Source organism: Chlorocebus sabaeus, chromosome 7 (genome assembly GCF_047675955.1).
Source record: "Chlorocebus sabaeus isolate Y175 chromosome 7, mChlSab1.0.hap1, whole genome shotgun sequence".
NCBI lineage: Eukaryota > Metazoa > Chordata > Mammalia > Primates > Cercopithecidae > Chlorocebus > Chlorocebus sabaeus.
This window is the reverse complement of record NC_132910.1, coordinates 32,417,874-32,437,102: the sequence shown is the minus strand read 5'-3', so window position 1 is coordinate 32,437,102 and position 19,229 is coordinate 32,417,874. Positions and strand designations below refer to the sequence as shown.

The following is a 19,229-nucleotide window of genomic DNA, read 5'->3' as shown; positions in this document are numbered from 1 at the left end:
TAGATTAGATAATAGTAAAAATAATAACAATTGATATTTACTAAATCTTTATTCCATTTTAGACACTTGGCTAAGTCATTTATATGTATTATCTCATTAAACCTTGTAACAACCCTATGAAGCAAAAAGTTTATTGTCCCATTTTATAAGTGAGATAAATGAAGAACTGAGAAGTTAAGGAACTTGTTCAAGATGATCTTTAAAATTTCCTTGTAGTTCCAAAATGCAAACATCACGCACAGGGTTACAAAGATGGATAAAAATAATAAAAATAATATAAAAGCATATTTTATTTATTAATTTCAGGTCTTTTTTTTTCCTTAAAGAAAAAACTATGGTCTAAACAAAAATGGCTAGAATATATCTCAATGATAAGATTAATTAAATTTAGATAGTTACCATTCTAAAAGAATAGAACATGATAAGAATGATAGATGAAATAAAGTTATTGCCAAAATAGTGAGTCAGATATCCAGAAAGAAAAAAAAAGTCTCCAACTATTAAATGTGGAGTTTTTGGTTAAAAAGGAAAAGAAAATATGAAACAATTTAAGTTGAGTTTCTCAAGTTTGAAAGATATATTTTTCCTGATGGGTATTTTTCAATATCATTTTACAATGTTAATCATGTTCTGTTAAGAGGAAGTTACGATGCTCCATTTAGAATACCATTTGAAAATATTCAACTCTATGCTTAAATTAAGCTTTATTACCTCTTTTCAAATGCAGCACACTTGAAAATGTCTGGAAATATAGTCTTTCCCAGTAAGTAAAAATGAATGGTCAATGAAGCAATTTTTATTTCCATACTGTATAAAGAATAGCTTTCATTACTGAAAGAAAATGATACAAATTCAACAAAGCTTATACATTTGTAGTGAAGTATCCTTCACAGTTTCACTGCAATATACCCTCTAAGTGGATCTGACTAAAGAACCAAACTGCATTTTGCATCTAAAAACTGTAGTAAAAAGGAATTTTTCTTGCTAAAATTATTACCATAATTAAGGATGAAAATTATTATCATTATAGGAAGGCAATATTCATTAAATAAATTAAAATCATATTTGAACTTTTTCCATATACATATATAATATATATTTAAAATTGCCATTGACTGTACAAGTATTAAACATTTACAGCAACTGTGGAAAGCTGAAGGGAAGGACTGGTTTTTAGAAAGCAAGGATCATTTTATCACTTATAAACTACTTTAAAATACAACTCAGGGGAAAAAAGAGCTATACGGAAAAGTCCAGCTTACCCAAGATTTCTTATTTAATCTGTTCTTTAGTCTTACATATCAGGTGTGCATAGCTATTTCCTAACCCAACTTTGATTCAATAAGAAGTCAATGCCCAGACATTAGTTACTTGTTAGCATAGAGAAAAGTGAAAGCAGAAAGGCTAAACTGAATGAATTATACAAACATTTTTAATAAATCAGACTCTTAGCAGTATTACTCACATTTGATTGCCTATGAAAATATTAAATGGGCAACAAGTGTTTTATTCAGAAATATTAAGGTAAAAAATCTTAACATATAAATCGTTCATCAGTTAATATATAGCAAAGGGAATGTAAAAATTTATCTGGAATATTGTAGTCCTGAGATCTGAGGAATCCAACCTTCCAGTTTAAATTCTACAACCCCAAATCCTATAAATTGTGTATTATTTACACAGGTTACAATAAAATATTTTAAAAATATTCTATTGACATTGGCAGTCCCTTAATTTGAATTCAAGAGAACAGTTATTGAAAAAAAGAATTCTTTTTATCAAATAAAAAAAATAGCCGGGCATGGTGGCAGGCACCTGTAATCCCAGCTACTCGGGAGGCTGAGGCGGGAGAACCGCTTGAACCTGGGAGGCGGAGGTTGCAATGGGCTGAGATCGTGCCACTGCACTCCAGCCTGGGTGATAAGAGCGAAACTCCATTAAAAAAAAACAAAAGAATTCTTTTTTTCAGTAACTGACTCTGTGTGTGTGTGTGTGTGTGTGTGTGTGTGTGTGTGTGTGCACGCTGCATCTGGAAATAGGGGTAGAGAGATTACTTGTGGGAGGAGAGAGAGAGAGTATTATGCATGATTTAGCAAATGGCGTTTATAATTGTAGCTTCTCTTCTCATGAGTGCCAGTTTAATAATTTAATATCAGGAGATTTCTAAACTTCTATGTAGGAATTATACAGAAACTAGTACCTAACACATTGTAAAACAGGCACGTATTCAATTTTCTAACTATTATTAGTAAATCTGTATTAATTAAAATAGTAATACATTTACTTCAGTCTCTACTACTGAAAGATAATCTTGCTTTATTCTTTGGGCATAAAACTCTTCCAATTTATGCCACAATACATCCTCAATTCTAGTGGTAAAATGATAGTTACAAAGCACCTGGAAAAACTACTGGTTACAACCTACTTTCATTGCTAAGAGATTACCCAAGTTCTTTCATTGTGTTGTAATTTTATATCAATTGCTACTTAAAATATAATCTTAACTAGTTGGTACCTGTAAATTTTATTATGTAGTGGGTTTTTGGCCATTGTGGGGTGCAATATGCAATAAGTAGGCATTGATTCAAATTAAGAAAGGTAACAAACAGGCATCTGGTTATAAAAAGACTAAGAAGTGATACTGGGAATTGCCAGAAGTTTTGGTTGTTACATCTCTAGAAAAAAACCTAAATTTAGAATTTCACCAAATCTACCAATGAAAACGTTTTCTTTATTGAAAAACAGTGTGATCAGGATGGTGGCCACACTCTGGCCCACTTCTATCATATACTTTTATTTTCAAATGTTTGAGAACATGTATTAAAAAGTAATTTTATCCTCCATCTCACTTTGAGTCTTCAATGTTATGCTACTGTAAGAAAAAATGAACTAGAAGCAAGCATGGTAACTTAGGCACCAAAACTTCACTCATTTTTTTTTTAGAACTGGTGTGTCTCACTCACAGAATTAACACACACCCACACCAACATTTGTATACCCCAAGGTGTCAAAGAGCTTCTTTTCATGAGTTCTTCTTTTAATGGGTTTTCAACAAAATACCACTTAAACCAAAGAAAATCCCATACTAATTTACTAACAGCGAAGTATAGGATGTTCTTGCATTTAGTCTATTGAAAGAGGGACTTACAGTGTTTTTATATATATCACTATCATTTCCTTCAAGGAAGACGGGTATGAAATAGCTGGAATTATAAACTTAACCCTTCCAGCTCATGACCAGCCTCTTCATTTCACCAGTGAGGACACTAAAGACACACAGGTAACACAGTGCCTTTCACAAAATAGATGCTCAAAACATTATTTATTATAATTAGCTACAGGCAGAGACAGAACAAACTCTATGTCTTCTGATACTGCACAGCCTCCAAAATGGCTGAGATATTTCTAACTATCAGGGAAGACTGAACTAAAATGAAGATTAACCACAGATTAACACCAACAATGATCTATGGCCTGAATATATTTCCGTCACACAAATAAATACAGTGAGAAGAAGGATTTTGAAATAATTTTCAAGAGTAAAGGTATAAGAGGACACATATATGTATGTGACAATAGAAATGGAAAACAAAGTCAAACAAGTGTCTATATTTGATTCTCATACCTGGTGAATAATGTTTAGTAAGCTTTGCTAAATTGTAGAATTTCATGGCTGAGCCAAACGCCCTGATCTATGTGAAAAAGTGCCTGACTTAGAAGTGACTGAAGAATGATATTCAATATTTGGTTATGGTTAAATTGATCATTTAAGAAAATCTTCAATATTCCATCAGTTTTTGGGCCTCAACATCTATCAATAACTTCATAGTAAGTAAAGGCATATCAGGAGAATTAAAAAGTTAAAGGCTTTAGGAAGGATTTTTAAATTCAATTTAGAATAAATAAAAGCATTTGTGAAAAAGAAGTAAAAAAGAGGAATTATACTTGTGTTTTCAAAAACTGGGTTGCTGATTCCCTTTTCTGGTAGGAAATGAAATGAAAACAACTGTATTTGCAATTAAGTAGCTGGGTCAAGTGGTAACTCTCTGTATATGCTCTGGAATTAGTCTATCATATTTGGCAAAGTTCTCATAACTGAATTGTGTTTGCCAAAATATAAAATTTAAAAATACAGAATCCTGTGTAAACTAAATTGTAAAACCATATTAAGCAAACCATCCTACAGAGGGCACAGGCACCTGGTACATGTACGCACATACATAGATACTAATGCTCAGCACAACTTTCCATTACACTTCCACAATGACTTGTGAAGGAAAAACAAGGGTAAACAAGAGGCTCAACAACGTAAGGAAAACATCAGAGTTGATTATTCAGCACTTTCTCAGGAATCTAAGGCAATAAGCCTAATTTGAAACATGAAATTGTTCTCTATTTCCCATTAGTCATTAAATGAGATAAATGACAAGCTATTGCTGCTTCTCCATTCTGTTTTCAAAGAACATTACAAAAATAAACCAGTGTGTTCTCTAACAGTTCTAAAAACAGTTTGACAAGTTGTTGTGTTTGATTACAAAAAGAGAAATAGATGTCCATATTTATTAAAATCTCGCTTTAAGTTACATTCAGAAACAAATACAGTCCTTTTCCTTGGTGGAAATCTTCAATCTATTTGCTCATTCCCCTCTGACTATAGAAATAATCTTTTGAAACAAAATGCATTGGAAGTGCAAAAAAAAAAAAAAAAAAAAAAAAAAAAAAGGAAGAGGTCCATAAAAATAAACTAATGATTGAATTAAGCATTCAAATGAGTTCTTTGCCAGGTTATCTGCAAGCGCAAGACTCTACTGTCATGTTAGGATATACTTTAAGCACTACATTCTTATTTTCATCAAAGAATAAAATACTGAGCGAGGACATCTTTTCTGGTACACAGCAAGGCTCAGGAATCCCAGGAACGACTCCCACAGCTCTCACTATACTCTGGATGGTAGCATGATTTGATGGCTTCAAAGACTAGAAAAAGAAATGAAAGAAGAACACATATGTTAGGTGGAACTGCCTTTCCAGTCCTCAGTCCTCATTACACAAAATGCTTATCTAAAGAATTTGTTTCAACAATTTAATAAAACCTCTGGCATAATTACACATTAAGCCCACTCTCCTATCCCACCACTACCAAAATGGTTATTATTTATTAAGTGCCTGCTGCATTCCAGGCTTGTTTTATGTAGTATCTCTAATTCTTACAACAAAGCTAACATTTCTTACATCTTACAAAGGCTCAAAAAGCTTAAACGACATAGCTAAGGTCAAATAACTTGTAAATGGTAGAGGATTTAAACCCAGTTATCTCAGCAAGAATCATTTAATTACAAACAACTTAGTCGCCAAACATGGAATTAATACATTCTACGATGTTTTCAATAACAAGATTGCAACAAAAAGTGATTTGTTATTGACTTTATATTAATCAAAATCCTAACAAGCACTCTATTTAACAGAGGTACATTATTGCCACTGCTATAGTGATATTTAGGCACTGTTGTTAAAATAAAATCAAGCAGGTGAGAGGTGTATTGATTTATCTACTTTATTTAAGAGTTGCCAAGATGGATTGGACGGTGACTATTCCACTATGTAATTATTCAGCTCTCCTCAGAAGCACAAACTGGGGGGTAAGAAGACCACACCATTGGCCACTGGGGGTCACTGTTGCTCCACTGGTTTAGCATGGTGGAGTTGTGTTCCAGGAGTGGGCCACGTCCTCTGGGAATTCCCTCTGGTAATTATGAGGGCCTAAAGTTATCCCATGGATACCAGAATTTTCACCAAAGAAGCCTGAGTAAGAATCTTTTCCTTGAGAAAATGTCAAATGGTACCACTAAATCCATGTGAAGCATGTGGTTTCATTTAGAGAACCCCATACAGCTCTGCTCTAGCTAAAAGTACTAAAGAACAGTCGTTTTTGCAAGTCCAGAATGTTAGGTATTGCCGGAATGGTAAGAAGAACTTCCTAAGAGATGCCCCACTGTGCGACACCTGTTTTTCGCGATGCCTCTTTTAGGCAGGTGAAAGTAGTTTTGTTTTAAACACATTGAGAAAAAGAAATTTGGTAACTCGCCAGAGACTAATTCGACCAAAACTTTCGCTTTTTAATTTCAGGACTTTGAGCCATGTTTCTCATGGCTCAGAGGAACCCCTGCCCCAGTGAATTGGTATTTTAATTTCAAACTCCTAAAACTCCCAGCATGGGAAACTGGAACAAGTTAAAACTTTAAGGGTATATACAAACCAAGGGAGAAGCAAATAATATAGAAAGCAGGCATACTCTTAAAAAAAAGAAAGAAAGAAAAGAAAAAAAGGATTCTTTTTGGCAGAGAAAGGTTAAATCTCATCCGATCTTTTAATATCAATGAAATAAAATCCATACATCAGACTTCAACTTTATTGTGATTAGGCATAAGTAACTAAATAATTAGACTTAATGATGGGCAACCGTTCTTACTTTTTTTTAACTAGACATTTTCAGTATATGTTAAAAAGACTGGTTAACTTTGAATTAATTAGCTTTAATTCATTGCAAAGGAAGTTATTCCTCCCTTGAGGAAAAGAAGTCCACGCTGTTTTATTTTGCACATTGTATGCCCTGCATCACCAATAATATCTGTGTAACTTACATAAACTGCAATCAGTATTGTACAACAAATGCCAGTAGCCATTGCTTGTTATTGCTATTGGTAATTTCTAAAGAAAGCTTTTGTAGTCATCCACTTTTCTCTACTGATTTAAAGTTATTTTTATGACTAAATCATCTAAACAGCTTGTCTTAAAGCAAAAATAATTTTTAAACCAGATTTTCCAAAATTATTCTGCTATTTTAATGTTTAATGACTCCTATAATATTTGAATTTTATACAAAGTGGATCAACTTAATTAGATGAGACCTTGGGTGCTAAATTCTGCTGTGCATTGCTGTTCCTGAGAGCCTAGTATAATCTAGGTATGGAATAAATGCTTGTTAAATGGATGAAATACTTAAAAGAAACAGCATACCCTCCATTTTATCCATTTCTGTGGAAATAATTCCTATCAACAAAAATACAAGTTTCTGTGCAAATGACCTGGTGTAGATATGGAAAATATTCATGGGTGTTTCCTAGGAAAATTCCTGTCTTTTTTTTTTTTTTTTTTAAAGCTTCAACTAACAAACGGTAGATTCAGAAACTATGAGTATATGAGTAGTCTCTAGTGGGCTCACTGGAATTTGGACAGATGCCCCTGATTCTGCATTGGTGTATCTTATCAGAAACTTCTCAGATTACTAGGGAGTTTCCCCTGCTTTTTTTTTCTCACTATGAAATCCTCTGATCAACCTGCCATTACCAGAAATAATTATATCGTGCACAAAAGATCCATGTGGTAATTTGCTGGTGTAAAGCATATTGCCAGTTTGGAATTTCTTTTTGTTTCTGAGTTCAGGTCATGTTTCTCATGACTCTTTACTAAACAAGTTAAAAAATTAAGAAATATATCAATTACTAATGCATATCTGTGCTATTTCCCTTACCATCTCTTTCTAATGAGGGTGAAGCACGACTTCAATAGCAGTTAGGTAATTTTTTGCTTAAGTAACTCAGCACATCAAGATTTAATGTTTTTGGAGTTCATTTTTATGACCAGAGATTATAATTGGAAGATTCAGGAAATTAATTGAGGTTGTATCATTTTGAACTCATTAAATGTGAATTTCTTGTTTGTATGGAATACTCGGTTCAAAGTGTTTAGATTCTTCGCTGCCTAATTCTATGTGTTTGCTATTTCTAGCTTTTGCACAATTCCTTGAAAACAAAAAAAGCAAAACCAATTTCTCTTGGATCTTTGTCATTGACAACAGCTCAATCACTTTCATTTGAAATTTCTGTTTTCCATCTCTTCTAAGGTGATGAGGAGCGGCAAGGGTACAGAACTTGGCGCTAACTGTATGGGTATTTTTCATCTCATGGCAGAATTCCAAGAATCTCTCTCTGGGGGAACAGATTGGCTGTAAGGACTAGAAATCAGAAAAATCCAAACTGCCGTGTCTGTGAATGAAATCTACAATGGTCAGGCCTGCACCTGCCAAGCTGTGTATGATGTCCTCGAGTTGAATTTGATTACAAATGCATTAGCAGGGGAGAGCATGTCATCAGCTAAGAGCCTTCATTCCTGACCTGGGCCATGGAGTTTTACTCCACAATTCTTCCAGTCCAGCCCACATGGGTGTGATAGCCCAGAAACTATCTAATTGGAATCAGTGAAAGGGCAAAGCCTGGAATTTGGGAAAGGCAGAAAGAACACAGCTGTTCTGAATTAGAGAACAGGTTGTCAATTTTTGCAGACAAAAAGCCCCACCATATAGAACAGTCTTTGGTTCAGGAGGCCAAAAGAAAGGAGGGCCAACAAAACAGTCTAGCCTAGGGGAACTTTCTCTGGGGCAAAAACTATATCTAAAGTCTGAAATGTCTTTGGCACCTCAGTTATTCCACATATTTTGTACTGATCTGACCAGTGGCCTTGATTCTCCTCTGTTCCTTAGACTATAATTTTATTTACAAAGCTCACTCTGGTTGCAGTATTGGACACTGTGCTGATAACAGGGGTGCTTATTAATTACCCCTAATGCAGCAGCTTTATTTGGCTTCATGTTTCTCATCTTTTTGGTCACTGTACCACTTGAAAGACACAAATCTGGAAGGCTTAAAGGGAACCACTAGAAAGCTTTAAAAGTTAAACAGATCCACACAAGGTGATGAGAGATTGAGAACTCTATGTAACAGCCAAACTTCCACTCTCAACTTGGCAAAAGGAAATCTGAAGCTCAGAGAGAAAGCTCCACACTTATCCCTGTTATGTCTCCCTGGAGTTCTGATGCCATTCCAAGTTTTGACAAATATTATGATGAGTTCAGTTGCTGCGACTGATGCTCTCCTGATTCTCTTACTCTCCAAAGAAACCTCCCTGGAAGAGCTCACGGGCAGTTGAACCCACAGGGAGAAACTATTTTCAGCTTTGTGATGTTTGAAATGGGACTAGAAACATTTAGAAAACATTTTCCTGCCTTACAACTTTTATTCTCTTGATCTCGTTTCCTATGTAGTCTTTCTTGAGAGTCCTACATTTGCCTTTCTTTCTCCTCAGTCTCAGAAATGGCCGTGAATAATAATGCCAGTAACAGGTATTTATTGAGAACCTACTATGTGCAAGGTGCTCCACTGTCTCATTTTTCCACTGTTTTTGCTATATAGAAATGATTATTTTTATTATTTACTATTTGACCCATTTCAGACTGTAAAAATAACTTGTAGAGAGTCTGAGTAACTTCTCCAAAGAGTTATAGCAGGTAAGTGGTAGAATCAAGATTGAAGCTAAAAGGATTTGACTCTCATTTTTGCTACTCAAAGTGTAATTTGTGGATCAGCAGCATCTGCATCACCTAGGAACTTGTTAGATATGCAGAATCTTAGGCTCTATTCCTATACCCACTAGAGCAGAACCTACATATTAACTAAATCCACGGCAATTTACCAGGACATTAAGCTTTAAGACGCCCTGCTATGACCAAGCATGTACATTTAATTATTCTCCTGCACTAACATACTTCTCTCCTTAAATTTATTTCTGCTATTTTTATCTTATTCCTCATCAGTTCTTAAATTATTATTCTTTAGATCACTGAGAACCACGATGGAGCTCTTCTGAAGTAACAGCAGGTTTCTGAACAGTAAAAGCAAGTAGAACCAACAAATGAGAGGGACAAATTGGAAGTAATTGTGGTGGGGTGGATACCAAATCAATTCTCTAGAGCTAGGGGTTCAAAAGCAAACCAACAGAGCATCTCTGCATTATCATGGCTTCCTGAGTCCTGAAGATTATAGTCAGGAGAAAAGGGAAAAACTCCTTCCCCAGGCTACTCAGAAGATATTACTCTTTATAAGTGAGAGGGATTATTTGGAAAACTTCAATACCCAACTAAAGTCAGTCATCCTGGGTTTAAAGACAGATTTTAAAACCATTCTTGCCTCTCAATGCCACAAGGCAAGCCACACTATAACATAAAGGCTCATCACTGCTTGTTACATTTGTCATCTTTGTTGTGTGTGTTTTTAAACGTTATCTCAGTTGAACAAGTTTTGTTTGATCAGCAAAATATCCTTTATGAATATTTAGACGAGATATGGCTCTTCATATAATTGCAAGTGTATAGAATTCATACTTTGGGTTTATGAAACATAAAATGATCAAAAATCCTTGGGAAAGAAAGGGTCTTAGAGAAGTATTATAACAAGAAAACAAAATTTCAGTCAAGTTTATGGCCCTGAAAAGGCTAACCCAGGCTTGTGCTGTCAGCCCTTTGCTTTTTTTTTTCTCTTCAGAGTCAGGGTCTGGTTGTCTCACTCTGTCACCCAGGCTGGAGTGCAGTAGTGCAATCAGAGCCTACTCCAACTCTTGGACTCAAGTGATCCTCCTGCCTCAGCCTCCAGAGTATCTGGAACTACAGCGGCATGCCACTGTGCTGGACTAAAGCCCTTTGGTTTTATGTGTTTGTTATGCTTGGCATCCCAGTGATGAACATGGGATCCCAATAGAACATGAAAATGCTATTTTAGAGATGCATAAGCAGAAGTTGGTCATGTGTTGAGACAAAGGATGTTTTTCTTCATTATCACACAATAGCAAAAATTGACTCATTTCAAATTTTGAAAAAAAAAAAAAACTGTATTCTTCCTCTAAATTCTGTTCCTTCAGCTACTTTTTGTTAGTATAACAGAATATAAACTGCTACAGGCTGAGAATGGAAGTGCACAAATAAGCTTAACTGAAGGCTAAAGAGTGCCACTATATTTTACTATAGAGGGTACTACTTAAACTTTAAATTCAAAGAGAAGAGTCACTTGAACTTGCTGTGCAAGTTGGAGGTGGGGGGTGGAGAGAGTTCTGCAAATATATTTGTCAGGAGACTGAGAACTGATATGATAAAGTACAGACCTTATGGATTTTCGAAGAGACACAGGTAAGCTCTGACAGGTTGAAATTAGTCTTGGCAAAAGTTTACAGAGTCATCATATCCTATTTTGCTTTCCTTTTCTGATGTTTAGCAGTAAAGCAAATGAAATAAGCATGTGGTGGATTTCATGAGGCCAGTTTACCTGAGTCAGTCCTGATCCTGACCTCTGTTGGGACAACTTAGCTCACAAGAGGGTATTTATTAAAACATGTTCTGCCTTAGTGCATCAATTCCATCAGCTCTTCTCTGTGCTCCCATGATATTCACTTATTCCTTGAATACTCTTCCAAGATCAGCCTTCTACCATTTGGGGCTTGCTTACATGAACAAGTGCAGGTTCACACGTAACCATGTGGCTGAATATGCACCATGTTGAAAAGCAACACAGAAAGTATGTTTTACACATACTTTTTTTTCTCATATCCTTCTTTATACCAATATTGACTTCATATTACTTTAACAACTATTAAAGAAAAACCAAGAATAACCATATTACCTATTATACTTTAGAACGTAGTAAATAAGGGTCCTGATGGATTTTGCAAATGGAAACACAAACACTTACACAAGCCCCCTGTATGCACACTCCACTTAGTCAATGTGCCTTTCTATCAATGGAAATAGGAAGTAAGTACGGGACAGAGAACAATGGCTACCTTTGGCATGGGGAACTGGCATGCTCCAGAGCAATAATAGGCATCGAAGGACTTGGGGGAGATAATCCATTCACTCCAGCCAATATCTGCAAAGTCTACTTTAAGGTATCTCCTGGCGCAATTCCGAGGTTCAATCCATTGCTTTCTCCTTGCCTTTTTCAGGGTCTGCTCATCAAACTGGAGTGTCTGGCTTTTCTGGTGAGGTCCCTTTCTCTGTTTCTTTTTATTCTTACTCTTTTCAGGGGGCTGAGTCTGAAGGGTCTTGTAAGGCTTTCTCTCTTCCCACACCTCATCCTTTTTATACTGGTATTCTGCCCCAGGAAGCTCGTTGTTCTGCAGAGGCAGCAAGACCCCAGTAGAGCGCTTCTTCCTCCGTTCAATGGAAAGGGCAGCTCTGATGTGGCTATCCCATTTGGGAACAGTTCCAGTGGGAAAATTCTGGTGTCCCTGTAAGCTTGATACCACACTTTCTGGCTCAGAAATGGCAGCATCATTGGCATATATCAAGATATAAGGCTCCGGAAAAGGTAACATCCTCTTTGGCAGCTGGTGTCCCTTGGAGGTAATGTTAAATCCTATGAGGAACTCTTCATTTTCTTTGGCCTTCCTCAAGAATTGAGTGATATCTTTAGACAGCCAGGACATGATATCTCGATGAGATTTGGCCATATCCACTGACAGATGGCCAAGGAGTTGACTTTGGTTTCTGTTGAATTTGAGGATCCATGCAGAAAGATCAATCTGAATGTGTTTCCTCGGAGCATGATGGGAGCATCCTCCAGACACTGGACAACTCAGGCTGCTGTTTCCTAGCTCTCCAATATAGAAATATAGTGTGGCAGACAAAATGTTTTCAGACTTGGTTAGCGATGTCAGATTGAAGATATACAGTCCTTTTCTTTCAAGAGTTTCTAGGAAGGAAAAAGAAAGAGAGTAAACGGGAGTAAACAAGACCATTACTTTACTATATGACAATTAACTCAAAATGAATCAGAAACCTAAATATAAGAACTAAACCCATGAAATTGTTGGAAAGAAACCTAGGGGTAAATCTTCATGACTCTGAATTTGGCAATGGTTTCTTAGATATGACATCAAAAGTGTAAGCAATAAAAGAAAAAGTAGATACATCAATAAAATAGGTACATTTATAAAATAAACTGGACTTCATTAAAATTAAAAACTTCTGTGTATCAAAAGACATTATCAGGAAAGTGAAAAGACAACTTCCATAATAAGAGAAAATAATTGCAAATCACACATTTGATAAGTTTGGTATCCAGAACATATAAATAACAGTTACAACTCAACAACAAACAGAACCAGAAACCAAATAAAAATGGGAAAATTTCTTGAATAGACATTTCTTCAAAGAAGATATATAAATGGCCAAGAAGCACAGGAAAAGATACTCAACAGCATTAGTCATCAGGGAAACACAATCAAAATCACAGTGAAGTACTACTTGACACACACTAGGATGACTATAACAAATAAACAAAAAAACCCAAAAGGTTACTGAAAAGGTGGAGAAATTGGAACACTCTCAAATTGCTGGTGGGAATGCAAAATGGTTCACCGGCTGTGGAATATTCTTTGGCAGTTCCTCAAAAAGTTAAACACATAATTATTATGATTGCACAATTGCTGTCCTATGTATACACCCCAAAGAATTGAAACAAGCACTCAAATAGCTACACGGTTATAGCAGCACTAGTCACAATAGCCAAAAGTTAGAACGACTCAAATGACTACCAATGGATGAATGGATAAAGAAATTGTGGTATATCCATACAATCAAATATTATTCTGCCATGAAAAAGAATGAAGTACTGACACATGCTACAATGTGGATGAACCTTGAAAAAATTATGCTAAATGGAAGCAAGATATGGAAGATCACATATTGTTTGATTCTATTTATATGGAATATCCAGAATAGTAAAATCCATAGAGACAGAATCAGATTGGTGTTTGCCAGAAGCTAAAGGGAGGGGCTAATGAGAAGAAACTCCTTAACGGTTACAGGGTTTTACTTTAAAATTGTGGAAATATTTTGGAATTATATAGACTTGGTGATAGCACAACATGAGGGTATTAACTCTCATTATATTGTTTACTTAAAATTAGTTAAATTTATACTGTGTGAATTTCACCTCAATTAAAAAAAAACAAAACAATTATGTAATCTCTTGTTTTTGAGAGTTCCTGGAAGTGGAATAAAAAGAGAGTAATAAACAGGAATAATTTTAAAAGACAGAAAAAGGTTAGCAAGAATCAGCCATTTTAACTAATTTGCTCTTTCCTTTACTGAAGCACCATAAACGTGTGAAAATTTTAACACAGAAGTAAACTTAAAGGGGTGAAAGCTCAGAGTTATGGAAGACTACCAAGACTTATTCCTACAAATTTGGCAAAGTATTGTAATAGCTTTTTATCTGAGGCATGTATAGCCTACGGGCTACAAACACAGGGTTTGGTTTTTTTTTTTTTTTTAAATTTTTTTATTTTTTATTTTTTTGAGACGGAGTCTCGCTCTGTTGCCCAGGCTGGAGTGCAGTGGCGCAATCTCGGCTCACTGCAAGCTCCGCCTCCCGGGTTCACGCCATTCTCCTACCTCAGCCTCCCCAGTAGCTGGGACTACAGGCGCCCGCCACTGCCCCCGGCTAATTTTTTTTCTATTTTTTAGTAGAGACGGGGTTTCACCATGGTCTCGATCTCCTGACCTTGTGATCCGCCCGCCTCGGCCTCCCAAAGTGCTGGGATTACAGGCGTGAGCCACCGCGCCCGGCAAACACAGGGTTTGGAATTACACTCACCTTGATTCGAGTACTCACTCAGCCACTGAGTGAAGTTAATAACACTGAGTGAAGTTAATAACACTGAGTGAAGTTAATAACTTCACAACATTACACAAGTTAATGTTCTCATTCGCAAAATGAGACAATAGCTACCTCCCATGTCATGAGAATTAAACGAGACATGTATAAAGCAGTCTATAAAGTGTCTGTGGAAGTGTTTCTTAAATATCAATTATTATTGTTATTAGTTCTGATATTAACAGTCTTACAGGGATTAAATCTTCTACCTACTTCAAAAAATGTAGGATGAGGTCAGGTGCGGTGGCTCACACCTGTGATGCCAGCACTTTCGGAGACTGAGTCAGGTGGATCATTTGAGGTCAGGAGTTTGAGACCAGCCTGGTCAACATGGTGAAACCCTGTCTCTACTAGAAATAAAAAAATTAGCAGGGTGGTAGTGGCACACACCTGTAACCCCAGCTACTCTGAGGCTGAAGCAGGAGAATTGCTTGAGTCTGGGAGGTGGAGGTTGTGGTGAGCTGAGATCGTGCCACTGCACACCAGCCTGGGCAACAGAGTGAGACGCTGTCTCAGAAAAAAAGGGATACTGCAAAAAGGTCTAAAAAGAAAAAAAAAAAAAAAAAAAAGAATGCTGTTGTGGAGCTTGCTTGAAGTTTATGACATTCCATAAATTTCAGAGTTAACTTTCTATATAGTGCAACAAAAATGATTAAAATTGTTCACCCATACTTCCAATTCTTCAAATCCAGAAATGAGAGAGAAGAAGAGAATGAGAGCTTTATTAATAAGGGCATAATTTGATTCCTTCCCTTTAGCTCATAAAACTAGATCCACAAGACTGAGGTTAGAACTCAGGAATCTCCCATCCTGGGATCAGTCACCAGAGCCTAAGCCCTTCTCCATGCACTTGTTCCATATACATATTTGTTTCAGAAACACACACGCAATCGTGAAATTATGTTCTTGATCAAAAACATGTTTCAGTAAAAACAAAACGTTTTTATAAAGATGTGGAAACTTAAAATGAGTTCATTGAGTCCCCAAGCACAAGGGAGGTGCAATGGGAAACATATTTTATTCATCTTTAACATTGTGTGAAGGAAAAGGAGGGAACTGCCATTGGTGCACATTTGTATAATCCATGACACCAGGATAATATTTTACAGACCTTTATAACAAAGCCATGGCATCACGACTTTTCAGAGACTTGAGCCTTAATTCATACCAGTCACTGGAGCATATACTTTTACCCAAATTTCGTGTAGCAGATAGAAGTTTAAAGTGGAAGGAAGAGAAGCCACTCTGTTCCAGGTATGTGGCAATCCAATGGTTGCCAAACAAACATGCTGCCAGGGAATAAATGATCTCCAAGGGATATGGGCGGCAGTACCTTAATGGGTAAACCAATCCTGCCCCTTGTCCCACATTTTGCTTCAAAATATTTTCTTCTTTCAAACGTGCTTCCTTCTAGTCACCTTGTGACCTGCTGTTAATCAGCTTCTACCTCTGTGTCTAATGTACAACATCATCTTGTAAAAGTCTCAGAATCTGTCATACTGCCTCTTCCAATGGCTCTCATTTTAAACCAGTGCTTTATTATGAAATCAAAGCCCATTGGCCCAGTTGCAATTTCACTACACCCAATAGCGGCCCTCAGGCAAATAACCTAAGCTCTTTAAGTTTTGGTGTGCTATCTATAAAGTGGGTCTAGTAGTAACAACTATAGAGTTGTTGTGAGGATTAACTGAGAGAAGGCACATAAAACACATAGAAAATATTCAAAAAATATTAGCTAACTAGAGCTGTGGTGTCCAGTATGATAGTATGTAGCCACTTACATTCAAATTGAGATGTGCTGTAAGTGTAAAATACACACTGAACTTTGAAGACTTAGTAAGAAAATGAACATAAGATATCATAGCAATACATTTTATATTAAGTCAGCCTGTGTTAAAGTGACTTTATTTAACCATATTGCATTAAATATATTACTAAAATTAATCTCACCTGTTGCTTTTCACACTTTGAATTGTGGCTACTAAAATTTTTAAATTATATATGTGACTAACATTTGTGGCTCCCATTAAATCTCTATTGGATGGTCATGGTCTAGGATAATCACTAGTTTTGTAGTCAAAATGAAAAGGAAAAAAAAAAAAGACTGTGCCATGATGATAATATAAGTAGCTATGCCATAATGATAATACAAGTTGCTGAAGGTGTTAACTATGCTTGGAGCAGAATTGGGAGCCATTAACTTTACCCAGGTAGAGGCAAAGAAACACACAGGTAAGAAGTAAGCTTTGGATCAGACTTTTAAACATGAAGGAAGAAGGAAATTTTGGCGAGGGGATGGAAGGAACACATTCTAGCAGTATGCAATGCTGTATATCTGGAAGTTTTTGCAAAAGAAATGTTGCCAATGTTTTAAATAGAAAATAAAAATACTTACAACTAACCTAGTTATTGAAGTTCTAGTAGTTCTATAGAACTGAAGTTCTAGCAAATGTCTAAGCCATCCAAGTTGAGCAAGGAATGGCCAATTTGAGGCCTAACCAAAGGTGTTATGTTATGCCCAACACTTGATGTGTTTGCTCTTGTCATTTCCACCTAGGCTAGGGATCTCTGTCTGTTCTAGATTCTCTCCCTTCTGGGCTAAAAAAGAAAACCAAGAAGCAAAACAATAAGCTAGAATTGTCAGCCATTTCACAAAGCATTCATAGAAAAGACTTTGACTTTTCTAACCCATACTTTATTTTTGCCTTCTCTGATTCTAAAACATTTTAGTTTTGTGTAAGTTAATTATCTTCTCTCCAAACCAACTCGACAAATAGTTACTGAACATTTACAATGGACAAAAAAAAAATAGTGATAAGCGAGCAGCATGGGGTCAAGTGAATGAATATAGAGAAGTAAATAAGAATGAGGTAAATGCCTTCCTGCAAATATCAGTGCATGATAATATCTACTCAATTACTTTCATGCTTTTTTACTTTTTAGATTTTATATTAAATTTTAAGGTGAGTAACTTTCCGTACTTATGAACAGAAGATTTGCATTGCTTCTCTCTTCCTCATGAGTTGTAGCACAGCTTTATCTATGCACACATATATCTATGTTTGAATATCAGTAAATAAAAAAATCTTAATATTCACCTTTTCTATTCTCCTGAAATATTCAGATACTTATCTATTGGGAATGATTGAATCAAAAACCTGAAGTGTACTTCCTGATTAATAAGAGCAAACTGATATAATAATGATACAAAAATAAGGGTGGATTTTTTCAGGCTACAAAAAATACTTATGCATTTTTAGGCTGTGAATAGTATTCGGTACTAGAAAATATTAATTGTATGCTACACTGATCATCTAAATGTATCTGGAATTGCATGCCTAATTTTGGGTGCTCTCATTCTAACCAGTTTATTAATTCAGGAGAGAACAACATGGAAAGAAACCCAGATGATGAGGGGTCTGGAAACTATCTCATAAGTTTTAGTTGAATCAATAAGAAAACATGACCTGGAGGGAGAAAAAAATGTTTAGCAATGACATGAGAATTATTTTCCAATATTTGAGGGAGTGTGGAGACATCAGGGTTTTTCTTTCCAGTGTCAAAGATGAGAATGAAGTCTAACAGTGATAGTCAAATGGAGGCCAAATCCAAGCCAATGTAAGTCATGACTTTCAAACTGTTTTACTTAGTGAGACTCCTCTGTGGGACTGGGACAACTGGAGATAAGTCAAGACTATTACAGGAGGATGTTTTTATGGTAGGGTAGAGTGTGAAAGGTGAACGAGAGAACCTCTCATCCCTTGCAAGTAACTATAACCGGCTTTGTTTTCTACTTTCCCCAAATAAATATTTTGATGCCAAAATGTGACTACCAATAGGTGGTGCTATTTTCTTACTGTTTGCTGGCACTGGCACATGGGAATATACTTACTGCAGTCTAGTTAGGGTTTACCATTAGCATTATAATCTTATATTTTGGATTTTCTAGAGTTTTAACACCTGAGTATTGAAAAGGAGGTTGGAAGTCAGACGAGTTTCTGAACAAGCCATATTCTCTTTCACACACTTGTTGGGACTTTTCACCTGTTGCTCCTTCTCTCTGCAATGTCTCTACCCACTGTTTTTCTCCTTGATAATCCAGATTTGTTTTTTAAGACAAGGCAGAGATACTATTCCTGGATGCAAACTTGTCATGACAACCCATTTCCTTGGCTAGGACCCTGCCTCTATTACCATTTTCATTACAACTTTGCTCCTTCTTAAGGCCATAAGTTTCTTAAAGACAAGGCTCTAAATTATATCAGACTCTTCAGCCTCCAACACAGGGCTTAACTCTAAAGCTTTTTTTATATGAATGAGCAAATTTAGTTCAACCTACTCATTAGAGAAATGCAAACATGAAAGACCCTAGGAATTACCCAGCTAGCTAGCAATTGACTTTGGAGAGGAAGCCAGATAGGCTTTTTAAAAGGAGTTTGATTATTAAATAAAGGTAGAAGATTTATTTCTGTTTTTATCTAAAAACAAAGCACTTGCACCTGAGGAAACCAAGGACTCATTTTGGGAAGTTGAGTTCTGACTTTGGGACTTAAGGCCAGCCATGCTATTGCAACAATTCAATGCCTCTCCAGGAGTAGCTGAGCCTGTGTCCAGGGAGTGGTAAGGGGAAGTTCACCTTTGTGCTGGCCCACACAGAACGTTTTCAAAGGGAATTAGAACACACAA

At 36.1% G+C, this 19,229-nt stretch overlaps 1 protein-coding gene across 1 annotated transcript in view; it reads right to left on the bottom strand.

Moving 5' to 3' along the window:
- Positions 1–687: 687 nt before the first annotated feature.
- BMP3 (bone morphogenetic protein 3) overlaps positions 688–19,229 on the bottom strand; it is a 28,215-nt gene continuing 9,673 nt past the window's right edge. Inside the window, exons 2-3 of the mRNA XM_007999018.3 lie at positions 11,665–12,575; positions 688–4,977 (exon numbers count right to left, since the gene is read on the bottom strand). Of these exons, the coding sequence (XP_007997209.3) occupies positions 4,786–4,977; positions 11,665–12,575 (1,103 nt within the window). The 3' untranslated portion in view covers positions 688–4,785. The remainder of the gene's footprint in view (positions 4,978–11,664; positions 12,576–19,229) is intronic.